This window comes from Nerophis lumbriciformis, linkage group LG38 (assembly GCF_033978685.3).
Source record: "Nerophis lumbriciformis linkage group LG38, RoL_Nlum_v2.1, whole genome shotgun sequence".
Taxonomy (NCBI): domain Eukaryota; kingdom Metazoa; phylum Chordata; class Actinopteri; order Syngnathiformes; family Syngnathidae; genus Nerophis; species Nerophis lumbriciformis.
In genome coordinates this window covers 13,458,554-13,481,611 of record NC_084585.2, presented here as the reverse complement: position 1 = coordinate 13,481,611, position 23,058 = coordinate 13,458,554, and the positions used below count along the sequence as shown (strand labels likewise).

Genomic DNA, 23,058 nt, shown 5'->3' with positions numbered 1-23,058 from the left:
ATATATATATATATATATATATATGTCTTAATAAGGTTATCCAAAAAATAGTGCTCGATACCGTAGTAGAGCGCAATATATGTATGTGTGGGGGAAAAAAATCACAAGACTATTTCATCTCTACAGGCCTGTTTCATGAGGGGGGTTCCCTCAATCATCAGGAGATTCCTGATGATTGAGGGAACCCCCCCTCATGAAACAGGCCTGTAGAGATGAAATAGTCTTGTGATTTTTTTCCCCACACATATATATATATATATATATATATATATATATATATATATATATATATATATATATATATATATATATATATATATATATATATATATATATGTGTGTGTGTGTGTGTGTGTGTGTGTGTGTATGTATGTATGTATGTATGTATATATACATATGTATGTATGTATGTATATATTAGGGGTGTAACGGTAGGTGTATTTGTATTGAACGGTTTCGGTACGGGGGTTCCGGTTCGGTTCAGAGGTGTACCGAACAAGTTTCCACACGGACATATTAAGTAGCGTAACGTACGGTACGTTGTGTAAACAATACACACCGAGGCACAACACGCAGCATGCTAGCAGCTAACGGGCTACGATGGACTGACCATGTCCTCTTTTGCGGAGCTGTCAGGGCGGAGTTTCTTAAATGCCTCAAATGTCCGGCATTTTGAGTTAGGGTTGCGTGTATTTTCAATGTACGTTCAGGGTTAAGAAGGGGTTAAAAACAAAACAAAAAATTGTGCGCGCAGCAGCATTCGTGAGGGAGGGGCAGAGACAGAGAAAGCGAGAGCGAGAGAGTTATGATAAACGTGCATGCGTCGCCAGGCTCTGCTTTTTATCCATAGATTTATCAGATTTAATTTTTTATTATCTATAGCAGGGGTGTCAAAAGTGTGCCCCGGAGGCCATTTGCGGCCCACAGCTAATGTTTTAAAGGCCCACGGCACATTCTAAAAATACTATTAAAATAAACAAAAACATAACAAAAGTGAAATAAAAAAGCTTAAAGGTTAAATGTAATTTAGAAAAAGTTGCAATGTTGACTAATAAAACAAAGTTGTTGTTTTTTCTTTCAAACTGTCATTGCTCAAAACATAATATTGAATCAAAATCAATGTTATTATGAATTATTGACTTATCCAAGGTTCTGATTACTTCACATCAAATATTCCACTAAGAAAAATATTTTTGGTGGAAGATTTTGCAAATTTGGTAAATAAATAACCCAAAAATTTATATTTGGTTGTTTTCTTACTGTACCGAAAATGAGCCGAACCGTGACCTCTAAACCGAGGTACGTACCGAACCGAAATTTTTGTGTACCGTTACACCCCTAGTATATATACATATGTATGTATGTACAGTATGTATGTATACATATGTATGTATGCATGTATGTATGTATGTATATATACATATGTATGTATGTATGTATGCATGTATGTATGTATGTATATATACATATGTATGTATGTATGTATGTATGTATGCATGTATCTCTGTGAACCCTTTCAGTCTGAAACCAGATTGAAAGGGTTCACAGAGATTGTTAGACGCTAAGTGTTCATTTAGCTGCTGTACAACAATTTTTTAGAAGATTTTCGAGATAAAGGGAAGGTAGGACACCGGCCGGTAGTTTACGATGAGGTCAGGATCGAAGTTAGGACTTTTGATCAGAGGATGAATGGCTGATTTCTTTAATACTAGGGGAACAGTACCAGAGGAAAGTGATAAGTTAATATTTAGCACTGATGGTCCTAATATTACAAACAGCTCATTGATAAGTTTCCCAGGAATATGTTGTTTGTCTTGTCCCATTTACAAATTGGAAGAGTTCCTTTGTTATTTCTTCAAAAAGAGAGATTATTTTGGAGGGCAATATCCGTCGTACATACATAATAGAACCCAGTTGGAGCTGGGACGCATTATGTTTAATCTCCTCTTTGAGTTAAATTTTCTTGTGAGTGGAGCTACTGGGAAGAGTCCATGGTTGGGTAAACAAATTAAAACAGTATTGAACAAATATTTAGCATCATTTTTATTAAGGCAGAAGAGATTGGAGTAGTAATTAGTTTTAGCTAAGGTAAGAGCGTGTTTATAAGTTATTAAACTATCACTCCATGCTTGATGGAAAACCTCAAGTTTAGTCGCACGCCATTTGCGTTCCTGCTTTCTACATGATAGTTTAAGAGCTCTGTTTTCTTCTGTGAACCAGCGGGTACGCCTTTTAGGGGCCTTTTTAGCTTTAGCGGTGCTAAACTATGAATGGCGTTACGCAGGGCTTCGTTAAAGTTGTTAGTGAGGTTATCGATAGAGCCCACATAATTTGGGAATGGTGCCATTACCGAGAGGAGTAGGCCAGCAGGAGTCGTAGTTGTGACAGCATTAATGTTGCGGCTGCTAAAGCATTGGTTATTAGTAGTTTGTTGACAATGAGTCAGAAATTCAAATTTTATAAGGTACTGATCAGACATTACTTTAGTGTACGGGACTACCATAACTTTGGAGGTGGGAACACCCCGGACAAGAACTCGGTCTATCGTATTACCGTTGTGATGTGCAGGTTAATTTATTATTTGTGTAAGACCACAGCTATCAATTATTGTTTGGAGCGCCACACACGGATGGTCTGACAGGGTATTCATATGGATATTAAAATCCCCCATTATAATTATATTATCTGCGTGCGTCACTAGATCAGCAACAATCTCTGAAAATTCACTGATAAAGTCCGAATAGGGACCAGGGGGCCTAAAACACGCCGCTCTGAGATGATAATTTGCAGGGATTGGTTGAATTTGCGTGACTTGGCGCGACATTGTGGGACTTTTTGAGTCAAATTTTTGTGTTGCCTGTAAACGAGGCTTATAAAACCATAAAACATTCTCGTTGGTCCTCTGTCTTCAGGTGAAATGGACAATGGAGGTTTTGTGCCACGCCTTGTCCCTGCCGCTGGACTGTGATACGGTCAAACTCTGCGTGGACGTCTACACCAACTGGCTGCTGGTCCTCGTGTCCCCGCGAGACTCCATTCCTCCACCAATCATCAAGGAGCCCAACATCTACGTTCAGAAAATTCTGAGACATCTGCGCACACTCTTCTTGTCCAGGTAGACAAGTTAGCAGTCACCTTAAAGACTTGCTGAACTTTTAAAGAACTGCTGTCTTTTTCAGAAGGGACCAGTCCTGCGTGGTGCACCAGGCCCTCTGTCAACAGGTGCTAAGTGCAGTTCAACGTCTGGCCAGTGAGAGCACTATGATGAGTCAAGACACCTGGGAGACACTTCTTCACTTTCTGCTTTGCGCCAACCAGTCACTGCTCGCCCCGCCAACCTCTGCGCGTAAGCAACAGACCACACCCTTTTTGTCTTGAGTTTTGTGTCTCACTGCCTGCGTATTGTGTGTCCGCTGCAGCTTTGTCCCAGCAGCTCTCCCACCTGTCCATGGACGTCCTCTTCCAGGTGTGGCTTCTGTCTTGCTCTCGCTGTTTCCCGTCTCAGTCTTTGTGGCTCACGTGGAGACAAATGATGAAAAGCTGGAGGTACCAGCCTGCCACAGTAGACCTGTGGACCCGCGTGGTCTCAGCTTTAACCTCCAGGTCAGCGTCCAACGAGGACTTCTACCTCTGTCCGTGGACTTGTGGCTTTAACGGGCTTCATGGCCACAGGTTGCTGCCGCTGACCTTCGGTCCAGCTTTTCCGTCCTTCAAGGTCCCGGTTGAAGACGCTGCTCTGATCCCTGCTGACTTGGGCCGCCAGCGCACACTCCAGACCTGGTTCCGCTTCCTGCATGTGCTCAGGTACCGCTACCTTCAACTGACATGCCCTTTACAGTGACATAGTTCCTATCTCTCAGCAATCCTGCTGAGCTGAGGTGTGCGCCGGATGATGGTTCGGCTTTCCCGGCCCAGGAGGACGTGTTCCTTACAGCCATGACAGCAGTGAGCAAGATGGTCAACGCCTTTCTGGGTACTGGACCAGACTGTACATTTGTGTGACACGATGCATGATGAAGGTGTTGTTGCAGGTCTGTTTGAGACATGCTCAGAAGACCAGCAGATAAACTCAGGTAGTCAACACCACCTGTAGCATTGACTAGGTCCTGTTCTCCTTCTTGTGGGAATGCTGAAAGGTTTGACCTCTTCTACCTCATTTTTCATTCAATTTTGACATCATTTTTTAGTTTTCGGCTAGTACCACTAGTTTCTGAATTGGCCGCTCAAGAAAAGTCGGTTGCTTTACATTTTCATCTTTCTTTCCTGTGGCTCTTTGTCCTACTTGTATCCTAACTTTTCGCACAACACCATCCTCATCCTTACTTGTTTCAACTACTCTGGCCAATTTCCACTCATTCCTGGGAATGTTATCCTCTTTCACAATCACCACAATTTATCACCACTGCAACGTTTCTTTAAGGACTGTGCCACTGTTGTCTTAGACTAATGTTCGTCAAATATTTTCAGTCAGATTCTGAACCTTCGCCACCATTTCCATGCATAGGAGGTATAGGAGGAAGGGGCAGGGATGTCTTCAGAGTGAACAAAGGATTAGGTGTCAGGGGCTCAACACTCTTTGGATCACGAATGGTATTTGTAGTGAGTGGTTGATTATTGATAATCGCCATTGCTTCGTAGAAAAATGTTCTCAAAGAGGTATCATTAAGTCTTCCATTGACTCGTGTCAAGACAGAACTCATTACACTCCTGACTGTCCATATTTGGCGTTCCCAAACACCGCCTCTGTGGCTTGCTTTCGGAACGTTAATTTGGAAGTTACATTCGTTCGGTAGGTAGAAATCCTTTCTTTTTCCATCTCCATCAAACCCCTGTCCATCTCATTCTTTGCCCTTTCAAAGTTTATACCTACGGTACCTACTTTTTATTCTGTTACAATCCTGATGTTCGGAACATTGTCTATAACCACAGCTGCTGGCATCCGAAAAATTATGCAGCTCAATTTTTTGGACTGAACTAAAGTCTTCAGGAATGAGACATCTTGGTATTTTAATTATTTGAAGGTTTTCCAGGTTATGGAGCTATATTTTCCACTTAGTCTTGACTGAAGAAGGAACAGGATCATTCCATCCAACACCACGCTTGCACATTTCTTGCAGCGCTTGTTTACCAGTCAAAATGTAGAGGGAGAGAAACCGTAATGGATCGTACACACTAGCGACTGTCACTAGGATTCCTCTTTGTGTGGCAGGCTTTTCTTTGAGAACCACACTAAAAAAAAAACACATCATCCTCCACATTCCACTTTACACCGAGTACACTCTGTACTGGCATGTCTAAGAAGAGAATCTCTCTGCCATCTTCCACTAGTTATTTTAATATATAAATCGCCCGCTTGAATATTCCGTCTTCTCTTCTACGACTCTCTCATCGTCATTTGGGATGTGCGTGTCTGTTGTGATTTCCCTTCCTGGTTCGATGACCCGCCCTATCTTGCCTCTGATTGGCCTGTCCGTAAATCGGAATGGATTATCAGAAACCGTACTCATTACGGGAAAACCGTAGTTGTTGGCAGATATGGCAAAGAGATGGATCAAGATACAAAGATACAAAGATAAAAAATATGGATTTCCGACTATAGATGGAAAAAATCACATGCTTGATTGAGTATCAAAAAGTATTGAAATACATGACGGTATACATTTTGGTACCAAAATATTAGTGTCGGTCCAACTCTAGGTGGGACGTATGTGCAAAGGTAACTACGTAGTCGCTTACGTGCCCGAACATAAACTATGCTGTGACGTAGCAAGTGGTGTCCCAATTCTTAGGGAAGATTACAAAGCTCTACCCCTTTTAACTTCACTACGAGGGTGTAGTGGTAGTGGGTAAGGGTTAGTGGTGGTGAGTGAGGGGGTGTATTGGGATTGAGCCTAAATTTCACATGAAGTTTTCTGTGACAGTTGCACATGTGCCACCATTTTATATTTTCCAAAAAATTTCCACATTTTCTTCCCATTCGAAATGAAAGAAATATTTGTCAAATGTCCACATCTCCTACATTTCTTAACCGATTCAAACCATTCCAAAGTCAAAATGCTATCCATGCTCTGTACCACTTCCTTACTCGGGTCACGGGTAAACTGTAGCCTATCCCAGCTGAAGTCGGGCAAGAGACCAGGTACAATCTGGTCGCCAGCCAACCCCACGGAGACCGTTTACACTCACATTCATATGGACAATTCAGAGTCTAACATGCATATTTTTGGAATGTGAGAGGAAGCCGGAGTACCCCGAGAAAACCCACGCACGCATGGGATAACATGCATGCGATCTCCACAGAGATGCCCAAACGTAGTTTCCAACCCACATCTACTGACTACATGCTAACCGCTAGGTAGGCTATACATTTAAGAGTCATATTTTTGTTTTACTTCACGCTATTTGGCTAGCATGCTAACAGTTAGCATTTGAGTTGAGCTTTTCAGCATTCACACGCAATTTCTACTGAAATTGCTTTTTCTAGCTTTTCTTGTTGTCTTCCCGCAGGACTCGCAGCAAGGATCCATTTCAGAGACCGGCTGCCTTCTGTCGGTAAGACCTTGACTAGTCAAAGCATGGAGGTGTTGACTGACTGCTCAGGAAGGTGTTGATGTTCCAAGCAGGTGTTGCAGTGACTCGAAGTCCTTTCAGAGACCGCCTGCCCTCCTACGGTAAGATCCGCCGAACCCGCCTTTCATTGGTCGATACCAAACAAACGTTTTTCTCGTCCCTTCAGGTATCTCGCGGCCTCGTTCTGGAAGTGCCCCGCCCACCCCGGTGAACGTCTCACCCAGTAGTAACTCCCCCCCTCTCTTGCATGGTCGGCTGAAAATATCGACCGTTTCCAAGGCGATGTCCTCACAGGTCTTTCCGTGTCCACATGTCCTAACACGTCCGTGTCACCAACCTTCAGCGCTTGTCTTCTCCCCTCAGACGTCCCCCTCCCTCCATCGCTGGAGGTCTTCCTCTCGTCCTCCGCTTCGCCCCTCCCCCCTCAGGGGTAAGGTGGACTCGCTCCTCAGTCTCTTCGGCTCCTTCCTGTTTGATGCCGCTGTCCTTGACAGAGACTCTGCTCCTGCGGGTGAGTATGTGTACTACAGCGAGCTGATCCTGTGCTACACAACAAAGAGTAAACAGTCGGTGTGACGTCAGAGAGGTGGGCTGATGGTCGAGCTGAGGCCTGCGGGACACTTTGTAGGATTTTCAGCTGCAAGAAAAATACAGAAGACATCCTTCCTGTCCACCTGTCCAGGTGTGTAGCAGCTTAGCCTCCTTTACTTGATTCAAATTATCTTCATACTTTGTTAGATGATATGTTGCCTTCTCAGGGCGTTCAATCGTTCGCAAGTGGACTGCTCGGTTTGTCTCGGAAGACGTTTGGCCGCTCATTCGATTGAACAACCTGGATGAATGAGACCCTTCATAGGGATATGTTGCCTTCTTTCAGGTTCTATGCGGTTCTCCTGCAAGGTCTTCAGGTGGCAGAGAAGAAGAGTCCTCCGGTTCTGGCCTCCATCCTCCTCAACTCCTCCTCCTTGTTCTGTTGCGACCTACCAGGAGTCAACCTGCTGCTCCCCTCCTTCGTCTGCGCTCTGGAAACAGTGCTGCTTGACAGGTAGCCCAAACACTACATTGTTAGCAAGAGTACTACTACATTAGTACTAGTAGTATTACAGTAGACTACCGCCATGTTCCTCTGGCAGGGAACTGTTGAGCTTCAGGACTTTAGTGAGTCCGGTGGACTTGAGGCGAGCTTGCATCCTGACATTGATGTCATTGTTGCCCCTCCCTCAGCAGTTTGGACGTGTCCACTTGGAGGTAACTTTGTCTCATCCTCCTGAGAACCAGCATCCTCTGCAGTGGACATTTGCGTATTGAACTGTTTTTATTCCGAAAAGTGTAAAAGAAAAAGAGCTAAAATAAATATTTATCACTGCTTATCAGGAGGATAAAACCAGAGGTGAGTAAAAGCCAATAATTTAACTTAAATAAGTGTGACGATCTGTCACTTCACTCTTGGTGGTGGTTCTTTGTTTGGTGTTTGTTTCCTGTCGGCGCTCTTATTTTTGTTCCCATTCCTGCTTTTCTTTCTGAGCGCTCGTTTTCCTCACCTGTCCCTGATTGGCAGCCCGGCACACCTGGTTGCAGTTGCCAATCAGGCTGCTATATATGCCTGCCTCGCCTGTTCCTCAGGGCTTCAGGATTAATGACTATGTTGCGAACCCGCATGGCTGCAGTGGTATTTAGTGACCCCAAGATGCAGGAACCAGGAGAATGAAGATCAGGTAAGAGTCTCTTAATACTCAAAACAGAGAAGGAAGCAGTTGTGCATGTAAGGTTCTTAACATAGTCATTAATCCTCGAGCCCTGAGGAACAGGCAAGGCAGGCATATATAGCAGCCTGATTGGCAACTCCAACCAAGTGTGCCGGGCTGCCAATCAGGGACAGGTGAGGAAAACAAGCGCTCAGGGAGAAAAGCAGGAAGGGGAACAAAAATAAGAGCGCCGACAGGAAACAAACAACAAACAAGGAACCACCACCAGAAGTGAAGTGACAGATCGTCACAATAAGAGTACTGTTACTTTCCAGTAATATGTCTCAAGTAAAAGTAAAGAGTAGTTATCCAAAAGTATTCTGTGAAAAAACTACTCAAGTACTGAGTAACTGGTGAGTAACTTTTGACTGTGCGCAGCGTCCTGCAATCTGTGGGTGGCCCTGTTTTTCGTGAAATGTTAATTAATGAAACTAGATCTGATCACAAACGTGTTCCTAGCTCCTTCCTGCTCAGTCGCTGACAATGGAAAATGTTCCCTTAAGTTTTATTGTCTCCGGTGGCGTGCAGCCTTAGTGCTCGACTGGGAAACAGTTGTACCGGGATCAAGTTCCGACTGGTGAAGCGTCAATAAGTTGTGTAAATGTATGTTTTAATGATGTTTAATTTGTTATTTTTCACTAAAAAGTTCATTTCTTTCCCATTAATTTGTTTTAGTACAAACAAGCATCAAATTTAAGTTTAATTCAAAAAGTGTAAAATGTATTACACAACTAGAAAAGTGTAAAAAAAAAACATTTTGTAATGGGGGCCTCAAAAAAAATCCTGCTTATGGCCCCAATTTAGGGAGGGTCAGCCCACAAAAGTTGCATTTTTTACAGTTATTTATGATGTTATAACAGGACTGTTAGCATATGCACAGCTAAAACATTAAAAAAAAACATCTACAACGTATTGCGACATGTTTTCTCTAGTTGGAAGTGGAATTATTGTAGGCTGCAGTGGTGTGCCGTTAGGGCCAGCAAGGCCTTCTATGCTGGCATAACATAACAAGAAATTATGATCATAATTAAAGATAAAAGTAATTGTTTATTTACTTTCCATAAATATCTAAAAGTATTCATATTCTCTTCATGTCATATTATGCTCCTTCCAGCGCTGTAGTTTTTAGGTTATAGAGTTTTTGTGCAATCAGAATTCAGCTAGCTTATGTTGCCAGGCTGTACCAAATCTGCCAAGGCCTTCAGAATCAACAATGCGGGCGTCAGTGCACTGTAAGTGAACGGACACAAACATTTGACAGACAGTTGCAATAGCCAATCAGATCACAAGTTGTTGTCAGTTAGGCCTTCTAGCTGGCCTAAGGCAGATATATGTTTGTATGTATGTTGTGATGTTATGAGCTAGGTAACATAAGACCTCCATTACCCAGCATGCCACAGTAGTGAAGAGCATGCATAATAGCCCCATTGCAATTTTAATTTTGACAGTACCACATAAGACATCTTTTAATTGCTGATGCGGGTTTATTGATTTTTAATTGCGCCAGAAAATAACCCGTTTTATACCATGCCCATTAGTGCGTAAATGTGTTTCTGTATAGTATTTCTCCAGCAATGGTCATGTGGTGACATCAATGATGGTATTTTGAGAGGTGATCTTTGAAGTGGGGGAGGATGCCGGACAGACCTGGCAGGCCCAAACGCATTGTGAGGGTTTGCTGGGAACGTCTGGCAGAGTCTCCTGTCAGAGAGAGTTTCAATTCCCACCTCCGGAAGAACTTTGAACATGTCACGAGGGAGGTGCTGGACATTGAGTCCGAGTGGACCATGTTCCGCACCTCTATTGTCGAGGCGGCTGATTGGAGCTGTGGCCGCAAGGTAGTTGGTGCCTGTCGTGGCGGTAATCCTAGAACCCGTTGGTGGACACCGGCGGTGAGGGATGCCGTCAAGCTGAAGAAGGAGTCCTATCGGGTTCTTTTGGCTCATGGGACTCCTGAGGCAGCGGACAGGTACCGACGGGCCAAGCGGTGTGCGGCTTCAGCGGTTGCGGAGGCAAAAACTCGGACATGGGAGGAGTTCGGGGAAGCCATGGAAAACGACTTCCGGACGGCTTCGAAGCGATTCTGGACCACCATCCGCCGCCTCAGGAAGGGGAAGCAGTGCACTACCAACACCGTGTATGGTGCGGATGGTGTTCTGCTGACCTCGACTGCGGAAGTTGTGGATCAGTGGAGGGAATACTTCGAAGACCTCCTCAATCCCACCAACACGTCTTCCTATGAGGAAGCAGTGCCTGGGGAATCTGTGGTGGGCTCTTCTATTTCTGGAGCTGAGGTTGCTGAGGTAGTTAAAAAGCTCCTCGGTGGCAGGGCCCCAGGGGTGGATGAGATCCGCCCGGAGTTCCTTAAGGCTCTGGATGTTGTGGGGCTGTCTTGGTTGACAAGACTCTGCAGCATCGCGTGGACATCGGGGGCAGTACCTTTGGATTGGCAGACCGGGGTGGTGGTTCCTCTCTTTAAAAAGGGGAACCGGAGGGTGTGTTCTAACTATCGTGGGATCACACTCCTAAGCCTTCCCGGTAAGGTCTATTCAGGTGTACTGGAGAGGAGGCTACGTCGGATAGTCGAACCTCGGATTCAGGAGGAACAGTGTGGTTTTCGTCCTGGTCGTGGAACTGTGGACCAGCTCTATACTCTCGGCAGGGTCCTTGAGGGTGCATGGGAGTTTGCCCAACCAGTCTACATGTGCTTTGTGGACTTGGAGAAGGCATTCGACCGTGTCCCTCGGGAAGTCCTGTGGGGAGTGCTCAGAGAGTATGGGGTTTCGGACTGTCTGATTGTGGCGGTCCGCTCCCTGTATGATCAGTGTCAGAGCTTGGTTCGCATTGCCGGCAGTAAGTCGGACACGTTTCCGGTGAGAGTTGGACTCCGCCAAGGCTGCCCTTTGTCACCGATTCTGTTCATAACTTTTATGGACAGAATTTCTAGGCGCAGTCAAGGCGTTGAGGGGATCTGGTTTGATGGCTGCAGGATTGGGTCTCTGCTTTTTGCAGATGATGTAGTCCTGATGGCTTCATCTAGCCAGGATCTTCAGCTCTCACTGGATCGGTTCGCAGCTGAGTGTGAAGCGACTGGGATGAGAATCAGCACCTCCAAGTCCGAGTCCATGGTTCTCGCCCGGAAAAGGGTGGAGTGCCATCTCCGGGTTGGGGAGGAGATCTTGCCCCAAGTGGAGGAGTTCAAGTACCTCGGAGTCTTGTTCACGAGTGAGGGAAGAATGGATGGTGAGATCGACAGGCGGATCGGTGCGGCGTCTTCAGTAATGCGGACGCTGTATCGATCCGTTGTGGTGAAGAAGGAGCTGAGCCGGAAGGCAAAGCTCTCAATTGATCGATCTACGTTCCCATCCTCACCTATGGTCATGAGCTTTGGGTTATGACCGAAAGGACAAGATCACGGGTACAAGCGGCCGAAATGAGTTTCCTCCGCCGGGTGGCAGGGCTCTCCCTTAGAGATAGGGTGAGAAGCTCTGTCATCCGGGGGGAGCTCAAAGTAAAGCCGCTGCTCCTCCACATGGAGAGGAGCCAGATGAGGTGGTTCGGGCATCTGGTCAGGATGCCACCCGAGCGCCTCCCTAGGGAGGTGTTTAGGGCACGTCCGACCGGTAGGAGGCCACGAGGAAGATCCAGGACACGTTGGGAAGACTATGTCTCCCGGCTGGCCTGGGAGCGCCTCGGGATCCCCCGGGAGGAGCTGGACGAAGTGGCTGGGGAGAGGGAAGTCTGGGCTTCCCTGCTTAAGCTGCTGCCCCCGCGACCCGACCTCGGATAAGCGGAAGAAGATGGATGGATGGATGGATCTTTGAAGTCGGACATCACTGAAGACCTAGGTGGGAAACGCACGGCCCGCCACTCGTAGGCTGAAATGTAAACCTTTCTGCTGACACAGATTAAATAAATGTTATCTTTCATAGTTTGTGAGTAAACATTGAAGAGTTATGACATCATGTCACTTTTTACGGTGTAGTTTGAGTGAGATCATTTGACTGCCAGGCGCCGTTAAAGGGGAACATTATCACCAGACCTATGTAAGCGTCAATATATACCTTGATGTTGCAGAAAAAAGACTATATATTTTTTTAATCGATTTCCGAACTCTAAATGGGTGAATTTTGGCGAATTAAACGCCTTTCTATTATTCGCTCTCGGAGCGATGACGTCACAACGTGACGTCACATCGGGAAGCAATCCGCCATTTTCTCAAACACATTACAAACACCGAGTCAAATCAGCTCTGTTATTTTCCGTTTTTTCGACTGTTTTCCGTACCTTGGAGACATCATGCCTCGTCGGTGTGTTGTCGGAGGGTGTAACAACACAAACAGGGACGGATTCAAGTTGCACCAGTGGCCTAAAGATGCGAAAGTGGCAAGAAATTGGACGTTTGTTCCGCACACTTTACCGACGAAAGCTATGCTACGACAGAGATGGCAAGAATGTGTGGATATCCTGCGACACTCAAAGCAGATGCATTTCCAACTGGACTGGACAGATCAGCTTTCAGGAAAAGAGAGCAAATGAGGGTATGTCTACAGAATAAATTAATTGATGAAAACTGGGCTGTCTGCACTGTCAAAGTGCATGTTGTTGCCAAATGTATTTCATATGCTGTAAACCTAGTTCATAGTTGTTAGTTTCCTTTAATGCCAAACAAACACATACCAATCGTTGGTTAGAAGGCGATCGCCAAATTCGTCCTCGCATTCTCCCGTGTCGCTGGCTGTCGTGTCGTTTTCGTCGGTTTCGCTTGCATACGGTTCAAACCGATATGGCTCAATAGCTTCAGTTTCTTCTTCAATTTCGTTTTTGCTACCTGCCTCCACACTACAATCATCCGTTTCAATACATGCGTAATCTGTTGAATCGCTTAAGCCGCTGAAATCCGAGTCTGAATCCGAGCTAATGTCGCTATATCTTGCTGTTCTAGCCGCCATGTTTGTTTGTATTGGCATCACTGTGTGACGTCACAGGAAAATGGACGGGTGTATATAACGATGGTTAAAATCAGGCACTTTGAAGCTTTTTTTAGGGATATTGCGTGATGGGTAAAATTTTGAAAAAAACTTCGAAAAATAAAATAAGCCAGTGGGAACTGATTTTTAATGGTTTTAACCCTCCTGAAATTGTGATAATGTTCCCCTTTAAATTTTGGAAATAGAGTTAAAGGTCACTAGTGCTTACGTCGGATTGGTAAAACAGTCATGTGACAAAAGTCTCTCTGAAGAGCCGAATAAATACGCCTTTCCGAGCAGTAATCAATAGATTACAAATATCAATAAATAGTAGTGATTAGACTGAAACTCAATGTAACAAAGTAAAAGTAGTGTTTATTCAACGCAAAAATACTAATGTTGCCTTTAAACTAGTCTGACAAGTACAATTTACCCAAAACGTTACTTAAGTAAATGTAGTTTGTTACAACCCACCTCTTGATAGAAAACATATCTAGAAGTGAACCTCCAACATTCAGGTGCGTGTCTTCCGGTGCAGCTCGGTGGGGGTGATGATGATGAAAGTTTCCTGTCTCTAAAGCCCCGCCTCCTCAGCGTGCTGATTGGCTCCCTGCAGACAGAGACTGACAGCACCAACACGCAGATGATTCTGGGTAAGTTCGATCAGAGCTTTTGATTATTTTTTTTTCCTGCGATTTCATTCATCTGTCGTTGCTTTGGCAGCGGCCATGTTGATTCTGGTTCAGGACTCGGCTCAGCTCGAGGTTGCAGGACAAACTCAGCGGGTGAGTTCTTGTTCCTTGACCCCATCCTGGCAGCCCGCAGCATGTTTACGTTCCACATTTTCCAGCAGCAGCAGGCCGAAACCAGTAGAACCAAACGGACCGAAGTATCCAGTAAGACCTTGAGTTATTTTCAATTGTTTTCATCTGTCCTTCTGCTACTATGTGTGTTTGTGTGTTTCCATGGCAACCAATCAGCCACAGCAGGGGTCCTGTGGGTTCAGTTTGTGCATCTGCTAACACAGCATCTGACGTCGCAATGGAGGAACGACTCGGCCGTTTGTCTGGCGGCAATGGAGGTTCTGGAAGGACTGGCCAAGGTCACATGACCACCTGCAGAATATGCCAACAACCACGGGAAATGTCCCGCTTCACTTGCGCTGCCACCTGTCTCGCAGGTGAAAGTGGGCGTGGCTGAGGCGGAAAAGAGGAGAGCGGTGACTTCGGTCTGCCGCCACATTGAGTTCCAGTGCGGCCGTCCTCCTCCGCTCCACTCCAGAGACCTTCACTCTATTATTGTGGCGGCGTTTTACTGCCTCAGCACCTGGCTGACTCAGCACCCCACCATCTTGGATCAACAGGTAGCCGCAGACTCATCGCCAGGTGACTAACTAACTGACCAATGTGTGCGTCCAGGACTGTTTGCTGGAGGTTCTGGAGACGGTGGAACTGGGCATTTCAGGCAGCAAGTCCAGACTGGAGGAAGAAGTGCTATGCAAAGAGAAGAAGGAACTGAACCCAGTGTCTTTGAGGGTGAAGGAGGCGGCTGAGGTCACGCTCAACTGGTGAGGAAAAACAAAAACACCCTGGGCTCAAAACCTTACTCTGGTCTTCCACGTCTCATCTTGTCCGCCTGTGTTAGCATCATGCAGGTGTCAGGAGCCTTCCCGCCATCCGGAGGCCCACCGGATGAGGACGCTCTGATGGGTGTCTCCAGTCCACGAGACAGAAACCAGCACAAGCTGAGATATTTTGCGGTCAATGTTTCTGTGATCCTGGGGATTCTGGAAAAAGCGCAGGCATCTGAAAAAGGTGCGTTGTGGAATCCTGACTGAGTTGAAAGTCTGCTCCAGATTAGTGTTGCGTGGTATACACGATATAAATGATATCAACTTGGCCAACGATAGAGCTTTTATTTCTATCTGAATATCATGATAATGCATGTTGATGAAATGTTCTCGCGGTGTCCAGCTAATTTGATAGCGACAAGCCAACTACCGCATTCTCAACGTAATGTAGCGTCCTTGCTAATCCTCACCTCTAGAGTTGTGCAGCCTTTTGAGACATTTGTAATTAAGGGCTATATAAGTAAACTTTGATTGATGATTGATAGATTGGTTTATTACACAGGAGGACAAGGACTTGCTAAACATGCTACAATACACACCATAGGACAGGCTTATTCAACTACATAATGAAGAGGGATGCCGTTTCAAGAGCTTGAGAGCTCCGGGGCCAGACATCAAAATGTGGTTGTTTTGTTAGAAAGTGCCAATGCAGGTTATATTCCTTTGAGGCTTAGTTTACTTAATTGCAAAGTAAACACATCAGCTTTCACACTGCACTGTCTATAAATTAATTATTCTGCCATCGCTACTGGTTTCCAGCGTGTACTTTAATAGTAGGAAGAAACAGAAGCTCCAGAGGTTTTGTTGGGGATTACTGTTCCTTCTTTTAAATTATTTTCCTTTCTCAATTTTATTTATTTGCATTTCTTCATTCATTTAGGATTGTAAGACTGAAAATGTTAATATTAAATAAACATTACAAAGGTATAGCGCCTATTGTGTATTTTACATAAATAATGCCCATTGTGTATTGTACATGAATAAAATAGAGGGGTTCGTGTTAATACATTCTCACAATAATATGTTTACGCATATAGAAAATTTAAAAACATTTACCGTATTTTTCGGAGTATAAGTCGCACCGGCCGAAAATGCATAATAAAGAAGGAAAACAACATATATAAGTCGCACTGGAGTATAAGTCGCATTTTTTGGGGAAATTTATTTGATAAAACCCAACACCAAGAATAGACATTTGAAAGGCAATTTAAAATAAATAAAGAATAGGGCTTCACGGTGGCAGAGGGGTTAGTGCATCTGCCTCACAATACGAAGGTCCTGAGTAGTCTTGGGTTCAATCCCGGGCTCGGGATCTTTCTGTGTGGAGTTTGCATGTTCTCCCCGTGACTGCGTGGGTTCCCTCCGGGTACTCCGGCTTCCTCCCACCTCCAAAGACATGCATCTGGGGATAAGTTGATTGGCAACACTAAATTGGCCCTAGTGTGTGGATGTGAGTGTGAATGTTGTCTGTCTATCTGTGTTGGCCCTGCGATGAGGTGGCGACTTGTCCAGGGTGTACCCCGCCTTCCGCCCGATTGTAGCTGAGATAGGCTCCAGCGCCCCCCGCGACCCCAAAGGGAATAAGCGGTAGAAAATGGATGGATGGAAACAATAGTGAAAAACAGGCTGAATAAGTGTACGTTATATGACGCATAAATAACCAACTGAGAATGTGCCTGGTATGTTAACGTAACATATTATGGTAAGAGTCATTCAAATAACTATAACATATAGAACATGCTATACGTTTACCAAACAATCTGTCACTCCTAATCGCTAAATCCCATGAAATCTTATACGTCTAGTCTCTTACGTGGATGAGCTAAATAATATTATTTGATATTTTACGGTAATGTGTTAATCATTTCACACATAAGTCGCTCCTGAGTATAAGTCGCACCGCCGGCCAAACTATGAAAAAAACTGCGACTTATATTACGAGAAATACGGTACATCAAACATGAATGTGACTCAATCAATCAATCAATCAAAGTTTATTAATATAGCCCTAAATGACATCCTCGCCTTGACTCATCACAATTAAACCTAAGGTGTAGCGTTATTGCCTTCTATTAGTCAAAAACATGTATTAAATGAGCTCTGATCGCCCAGAGTTACTCCCAGACAAAAAACAACACGACCACGAATACAAAAGACATCACGCAGTCAGCAATTTCAATACAAAACAAACTAAATATATTCATGCACAATACCTAATTACAAAGATTTGACCAAGTTTCATGATGAAGTTTACACGCTGGGATTTCTACCATTGCTGCTTGTCTCGAACAATGTGTCCGTCGCTTAAAAGGTCCCCCAGAAAACAGTGACTCGAGCACTTGCTCTGGGGCAAAAAATTCATACTTTGTTTGCCAGTCGTTGCTAATAATCAGATTTTCACAATTTATTTAGATTTTTTTCTCGGTGTTGAATGAGGAGTCTTTTTCTACTCACCCCACTACTGCTTCATTATGACACATATGCCTCGCTGTTGATCCTGTGGGATGGCAGGAGTACTGCATACATGGGCAACCCTAGTTTAAATGTCTATGCCTATAAGCCATGCCAACCACTAAGCTAGAGCTCTTAAATATAAGCAGGGGCAGGCAGATCGATACAATTAATGACGGTAGAGATGAATAGTGTAGTATCATCATATGGTCGATACTACAGTGATTAGATTTATACTTTTTATTATCACCAAATTAATTTTTTGTGTCATTTTTTTATTGTTTACAAACAATAAGTCCGCGGACATTAGAGGACTTTAAGGACAAAAACCAAAAGACTTAAATTAGAGCCAATAGCAGTTTCTGCTTATGTTTAAATATGCTGCACTATTGACTTTATTCTACATTTTTTTTGTAATAAAAGGGAAAAAGGAAATAATTTAAATATTGATATTGTTATTAAAGTGTTTGTCGGATTTAAGTTGTGATCAAAAATGCTATCATTCAATGATAATGAAAATTTGAAGTATCAGTATCAGCAACTACTTGGTATTCGATTGATACCGAAATTTGTAGTATCGACCAAAACTAATGTAAAGTATCCAAATAGAAGAATAAGTGAATATTACATTTTAACAGAAGTGTAGATAGAACATGTTGCAACAGAAAGTACCCAGATATTAACAGTAAATTAGCAAGTATAGATGAATAATAGTTTTGAAAGAAATACAGTCAAAAATGACGTTATTGTTATCATTTATATATGCCAAACCATATATTGTGAGTTATATCATTATTGCAAGAGACTACAGTATATATCGCAATATAGATCTTAGGCTGTATCGCCCATCCCTATTTCCGGTAATGAAAAACTAACCGGTACCTTTTCCTTGGTCCTGCAGAATCTGTGTCATGTCCGTCGCTCACCGCACTGATCCGAGGACCGTGGTCACGTCATGCTTGGACTCTACAGCACCACCTTCAGCCCAGAGAGGGAAGAACAAGCACAAAGGTGAGCAGTGACACAAGAGAGGAAAAGAATTGCTGATTATTTTTCACAGACTCTTCTAGACGAGCCGGAGCGTCACGGTAAAGCCTGGGGAGACGCTCGTGGGACATCATGTGTCAAACCTGAGCCACTTCCTGACAACATCAGCAAAGTTTTCCGTGTTCAAGCCGACCTGAGCATTCCGGACCAGTGGGAGAGCGTGACTGACCAGGTGATACGCTGGTACATGCTAGGTGAACGCAGAACTTCCCGGAACTGATGTCCTTGTCTGTTAGGCACAGTTGGAACGTCTCCGAGTCGCCTTGCGGCGACAGGAGCAACTAGAGGATCAGCCGCAGGCGAGCAGCCGGACGGTTGCCATGACGACTCGTTTGCCGCCACCGCCTTCTACCGCCCACTTCCAGACGGCGAGACTCTTCCTGTCCCACATGGGCCTGTTGACCCCTGAGACCCTGCAGGTAGACTTTAGGGACTTAAGACTTAAGTGTGTCTGTCTCACCTGTACGTCTCATCCGTCTGTAGGATCCAGGTACAGTGGGGACGCCTGCTCAGTTAGCATCTCTGGATCCGTCTCTGCCAGGCTTCTACGAGGACCTGAGACGTTTGGACCAGATTCCGTCCAGGAGCTGTGACAGTGTCTTTGTCTTCTACGTCAGGGCAGGACAGAAGACGGCTGCCGAGGTTCACACCGTCTGTCAGTTTGCAGCCCCTCCAGGAATTTGCGTTTACGACAGTTCACGCACATTCATCCAATCCCCGTGAATTATGCGCAGCCTTGCAACTTTGTCCAATGACCGCTACTTACCCGCAAATTTTAGCCAATCAGCGTCACTTTCGCCATATTCAAAACTTATGTTTGTTTCTTACGTCGACAAATCAACAACAACTTGTGTTGCTCGGACCTAATTCCCCTTCCTTCCTGCCTTCTGGGTAACATAGTAAATACACATTTACTTACTAGTTGTCATGTATTTATTGATTTACCATATTTAATATTTATTTTTCCAGGGTAAGACAGTTAAGAGCAGATTTTAATTTTCAATACTGACCGAGCAAAGAGACAACATTTACATGTTGGAGATGTTGAAGTGTGATCAAACTCTCATTTACCAAACGCTATTTGCGCAATAGATCGCTCTCAACAGTTCACCAATGCTCTTAACGTAATGAATGATTATTGTTAATGATATAATTATTTAAAACAAAGTAATTGCGCAGCAATGAGTTCGAGTAAGTGCTTTTACTGCCCTCTAGTGTCCACTTTTAAGTCAGCGTGGTATATAATGAGCAAAACATCAATACAGTATTTGTTGAAATCCTGTGCTTTTTGAGGTTACAAAGAACATTTGAAACATTGACAAAAAAAAATCATAAAATCACAAGTTAATTCAGATCGGGCCCGCCAGCGTCCAAAATTCGGCCTGCGGAAAGTCCCAAGTAAAAAAAGAAAAACTTTTTTTTTTTTTTTTTTTTAATCTTTCTTTTCAAATCCATTTTCTACTGCTTGTTACTCTCGGTGTCTCCTAGCTGCTCAGGCAAATCTAAAAATGCATTTTCCCATCAATTATTTGTGGCATCTTCGCACTCGTGTGTGTGTGTGTGTGTGTGTATATATATATATACACACACACACACACACAGCCCGGCCAATGCGGCCCCAAGTCAAAAAGTTTGGGGACCCATGCCTTAAAACATTGCAACTTTTGCCGCAATTCTGATAAAACTCATGTATATTTAGACATTTTACAAGCCTTTGAAAGACGCTATAATTACAAAAAAGTTTGCAATTCCTGGAGGGGCTGAGTTTGGCTCAGAACCGTGACTCAAACCAATTTTCCCTTCACAGATTCTGAGGAACGTTGAGTCTGTCTGCAACGTCTCGTCTCACTTCCTGGACTTTCTTTCAAGTCTGGGCTGGCCAGCGAGGACTGGACATGGTCAAGACGGTGCGACCAGCACCTGCACTTTGGGTGAGCGTTAGCGGCGTGTGACCACATGACAACTTCAGATGCTAAAGATTACCTGAGGTCATTTGTGTCAGGCCATTTCCCAGAATTCCATGCCATGCTCGGAGACAGCGGAGGGGGGGTGTTTGATGGGGACAGGTTTGTGCTGAAGTACGCTGACTCTCTGACGGACATCACCTTCATTGTCCCCTCATCATCAACACGAGGTCATAGCTTTGTTTGTGCATGAAAAAAAGAAAAAATTACGTAATTGACTGTGATGTTAATATTTCTCTGCTTCCAGTTAATTGGTCAATGCGCTGGAAGGAGGCGGGTCATTCAGCGGTCAGCCCAACCTGCACTTTAAAAAAAATAGTAGATTTCTAAAATTTACAACTCCTCTGTTTGTCCAGACATCCACTGCCGAAAACGTTAAATGTCCTCATGTTGTATCATCATTGCTCATTGTTTGGCTGGAAGACTTGGAGGACATCGGTACGCACAAAAAGAGCTTGTCTACAAAAAGAAGTAATTCTAAGGAAGCCATGATGTGATGTTTGGGTTTCAGAGACGTTTCCTGTTTGCCAGCTGCTGTCGCTCAATGAATCAGAAACTGTGAACAGGTAAAACCTGAGATATTTTTTACATACTGTAAAATAAGCTAAAACTATAAGTGTCGCGATACAACTTTTTCACTTCTGAAAGGATATCAGCATGAATTATACCTAATTGTTTTATTTTGTAGTGTGGAATGTTCGAAACGGTTTAATCAAGTGAAATTAGTCAAACAGAGAACAATGGTAGGTATGAAAATCACTCATTTTATTTATCATTAACAGTCTGTAATGGATGTATGATGTCTTTAAATTGAAGTGGAGTGGTAATTGTGTTTTTTGATAACACCACAAAAATTCACAAAGTTGAACGATGCGGACATACTTTCTAAAACGTTTCTACATTGGAGATTTTGTATGTGTAAGTAATATGCAACTATTTTTTATATTTTATATTGACAAATGTGCTGTTTTAGACTGCAAATTGTTCAATGAAGGACACTTATTACATATGTCTAGCTTGTGTGCTATTGTGTGCTTCTCCTAGTACCCCATATAGCCTAGCATGTTACCATTTTGTAAATGATTAGACTAAAATAATGAAAAGACCAACCCTGTGTGCTTATTGGACGACATTTAGATGTTAACTGGCTCCAGTCTGCTTTGCACAAGTAAACACACTGCATGACTGCTTGTATCGGAGATTTTACATGCAAGCCGATATAATCCAATACTCATGTTTTTGCTAATATCAGATCGATATCTGATATCAAATTTCGAATCGAGAACTCACTCTCACTCTTTCCCATGACTGTCAAGTCGTCGGGGGGGAAACTGCGATGAAGAAGCAGCCAGTCTGCGCCAGTTCCCACGGTCCTTAGTGGCCGTCAATAGCTCTGGGGTCGACAGGTCCGTCCATGTCTTGATGTTGTCTGTCCAGGATTTCCGTGGTCTTCCTCGTTTCCTTCCACCCTCTAGTGTGCCCTGCATGATGGTCTTGCACAGGGTGTCGTGGCGGCATATGTGGCCGAACCAAGCAAATTTCCTTCTTTTAACTGTTGCGAGCAGGGGTTCTTCGACTTCACCTCGCACATACTCATTGGTTTTGTGTTTGTGGTATGTTATCTTGAGTATTCTTCTGAGGCATTTGTATTCAAAGGCTTGTATTTTTCGTTCTGATTCTACCAGGAGTGTCCAGGTCTCGCATCCATACAGCAATATTGATGTTATTAGAGATTTGTAAAGTTTGAACTTTGTCTTGAAGTTGATGTTGCTTTTCCATATTTTGCTTAGTTTGGTCATTGCTGCTGTTGCTGTGTGAATCGAGAAACGCCTAGCTAAAATTAATGAATTATAGGTCAATGAATGCTAAGATATCTAAAATAAAACAAAAGCTTATATTTTTTTAAAGGCGATAAAACAAAGTTGTTTTCCAATAAATAATCACTAAAGATGTTATTTTTACATTATGCCGAGGGCCGATAAAGGAAGTGTGCGCTGATAAGGCAATGGGGCGCACGTTGGAGATCGGTGTCCTTTGCAGTACCACAGTGCTCCTCATGGGGTGACAGTGAGCAGAAACCGTTCGAGAGGAAACACACCACCTTGTGGATAATACTGGAATTACATTCACTGACCAATGCAAGCGCTGGTTACAGAATGACAATGTGCTAGCTTGTTGACGTTGTCCCTGTCTGCCTGTCAGTCTCTCCCATGTCCAGATTGTCTTCATCCGTCGCCTAAATAGTGGACTTTTTCACATCACGGTCCGAGAGAAGTCCACCGGCAAATTTAATTTGGTACTTCCACTGGTCAGCGGTAGCGTGCTCAGCAAATGGAGTTTGGGTTCGTCCATCCGTCTGTCTGTCCCACTCGTCCTTCTGTGCTGCGTCCTCCTGTCCTCATGTCTCTCTGTCCACAGGCACGTTGGTCAGAGAGATGGCGATCAACTGTTGCCATCGGCGACAGCTGTGGAGTGACTCCGCCCCCCCGCCACACATCAAACGGAAGCACATGATCAATGACATGATCTTTCGTTACCGCTGCCGCCACTCTGAGCCCGCTTTCTACAGCGCCCTTTTCCATGACCCCTGACCCCACCTACCTGCTTCGCCATGGCAACAGTCGCTGTTGCTTTTGGATATAATGATCAGTAACACCATCAATAAAAATAACCTAAACGTA

The 23,058-nt window shown here is 44.1% G+C and overlaps 1 protein-coding gene and 1 long non-coding RNA gene across 4 annotated transcripts in view; one reads left to right on the top strand and one right to left on the bottom strand.

Moving 5' to 3' along the window:
- The window catches only part of LOC133578225 (uncharacterized), a 26,146-nt gene extending 7,352 nt beyond the window's left edge, over positions 1 to 18,794 (bottom strand). Inside the window, exon 1 of the long non-coding RNA XR_009811825.1 lies at positions 18,249 to 18,794. This is a non-coding gene — a long non-coding RNA (uncharacterized lncRNA). The remainder of the gene's footprint in view (positions 1 to 18,248) is intronic.
- Positions 1 to 23,058, top strand: part of ralgapb (Ral GTPase activating protein non-catalytic subunit beta) — a 26,161-nt gene extending 3,103 nt beyond the window's left edge. The window contains exons 3-33 of one of the 3 annotated variants that reach the window (XM_061932474.1): positions 2,913 to 3,115; positions 3,180 to 3,346; positions 3,420 to 3,603; positions 3,673 to 3,804; positions 3,861 to 3,973; positions 4,032 to 4,073; positions 6,508 to 6,552; positions 6,621 to 6,671; positions 6,737 to 6,864; positions 6,934 to 7,081; positions 7,153 to 7,252; positions 7,448 to 7,615; positions 7,704 to 7,818; positions 13,824 to 13,938; positions 14,009 to 14,070; positions 14,136 to 14,181; positions 14,266 to 14,387; positions 14,466 to 14,648; positions 14,704 to 14,852; positions 14,930 to 15,099; positions 18,268 to 18,377; positions 18,427 to 18,585; positions 18,650 to 18,832; positions 18,897 to 19,055; positions 20,221 to 20,344; positions 20,416 to 20,547; positions 20,625 to 20,665; positions 20,734 to 20,815; positions 20,889 to 20,943; positions 22,580 to 22,719; positions 22,796 to 23,058. In XM_061932474.1, coding sequence (XP_061788458.1) covers positions 2,913 to 3,115; positions 3,180 to 3,346; positions 3,420 to 3,603; positions 3,673 to 3,804; positions 3,861 to 3,973; positions 4,032 to 4,073; positions 6,508 to 6,552; positions 6,621 to 6,671; positions 6,737 to 6,864; positions 6,934 to 7,081; positions 7,153 to 7,252; positions 7,448 to 7,615; positions 7,704 to 7,818; positions 13,824 to 13,938; positions 14,009 to 14,070; positions 14,136 to 14,181; positions 14,266 to 14,387; positions 14,466 to 14,648; positions 14,704 to 14,852; positions 14,930 to 15,099; positions 18,268 to 18,377; positions 18,427 to 18,585; positions 18,650 to 18,832; positions 18,897 to 19,055; positions 20,221 to 20,344; positions 20,416 to 20,547; positions 20,625 to 20,665; positions 20,734 to 20,815; positions 20,889 to 20,943; positions 22,580 to 22,719; positions 22,796 to 22,968 — 3,801 coding nt within the window. In that variant the 3' untranslated portion in view covers positions 22,969 to 23,058. Of the gene's footprint in view, positions 1 to 2,912; positions 3,116 to 3,179; positions 3,347 to 3,419; positions 3,604 to 3,672; positions 3,805 to 3,860; positions 3,974 to 4,031; positions 4,074 to 6,507; positions 6,553 to 6,620; positions 6,672 to 6,736; positions 7,082 to 7,152; positions 7,253 to 7,447; positions 7,616 to 7,703; positions 7,819 to 13,823; positions 13,939 to 14,008; positions 14,071 to 14,135; positions 14,182 to 14,265; positions 14,388 to 14,465; positions 14,649 to 14,703; positions 14,853 to 14,929; positions 15,100 to 18,267; positions 18,378 to 18,426; positions 18,586 to 18,649; positions 18,833 to 18,896; positions 19,056 to 20,220; positions 20,345 to 20,415; positions 20,548 to 20,624; positions 20,666 to 20,733; positions 20,816 to 20,888; positions 20,944 to 22,579; positions 22,720 to 22,795 lie in introns of all 3 variants that reach the window. The other 2 variants (XM_061932473.1, XM_061932472.1) reach the window with 2 other exon arrangements.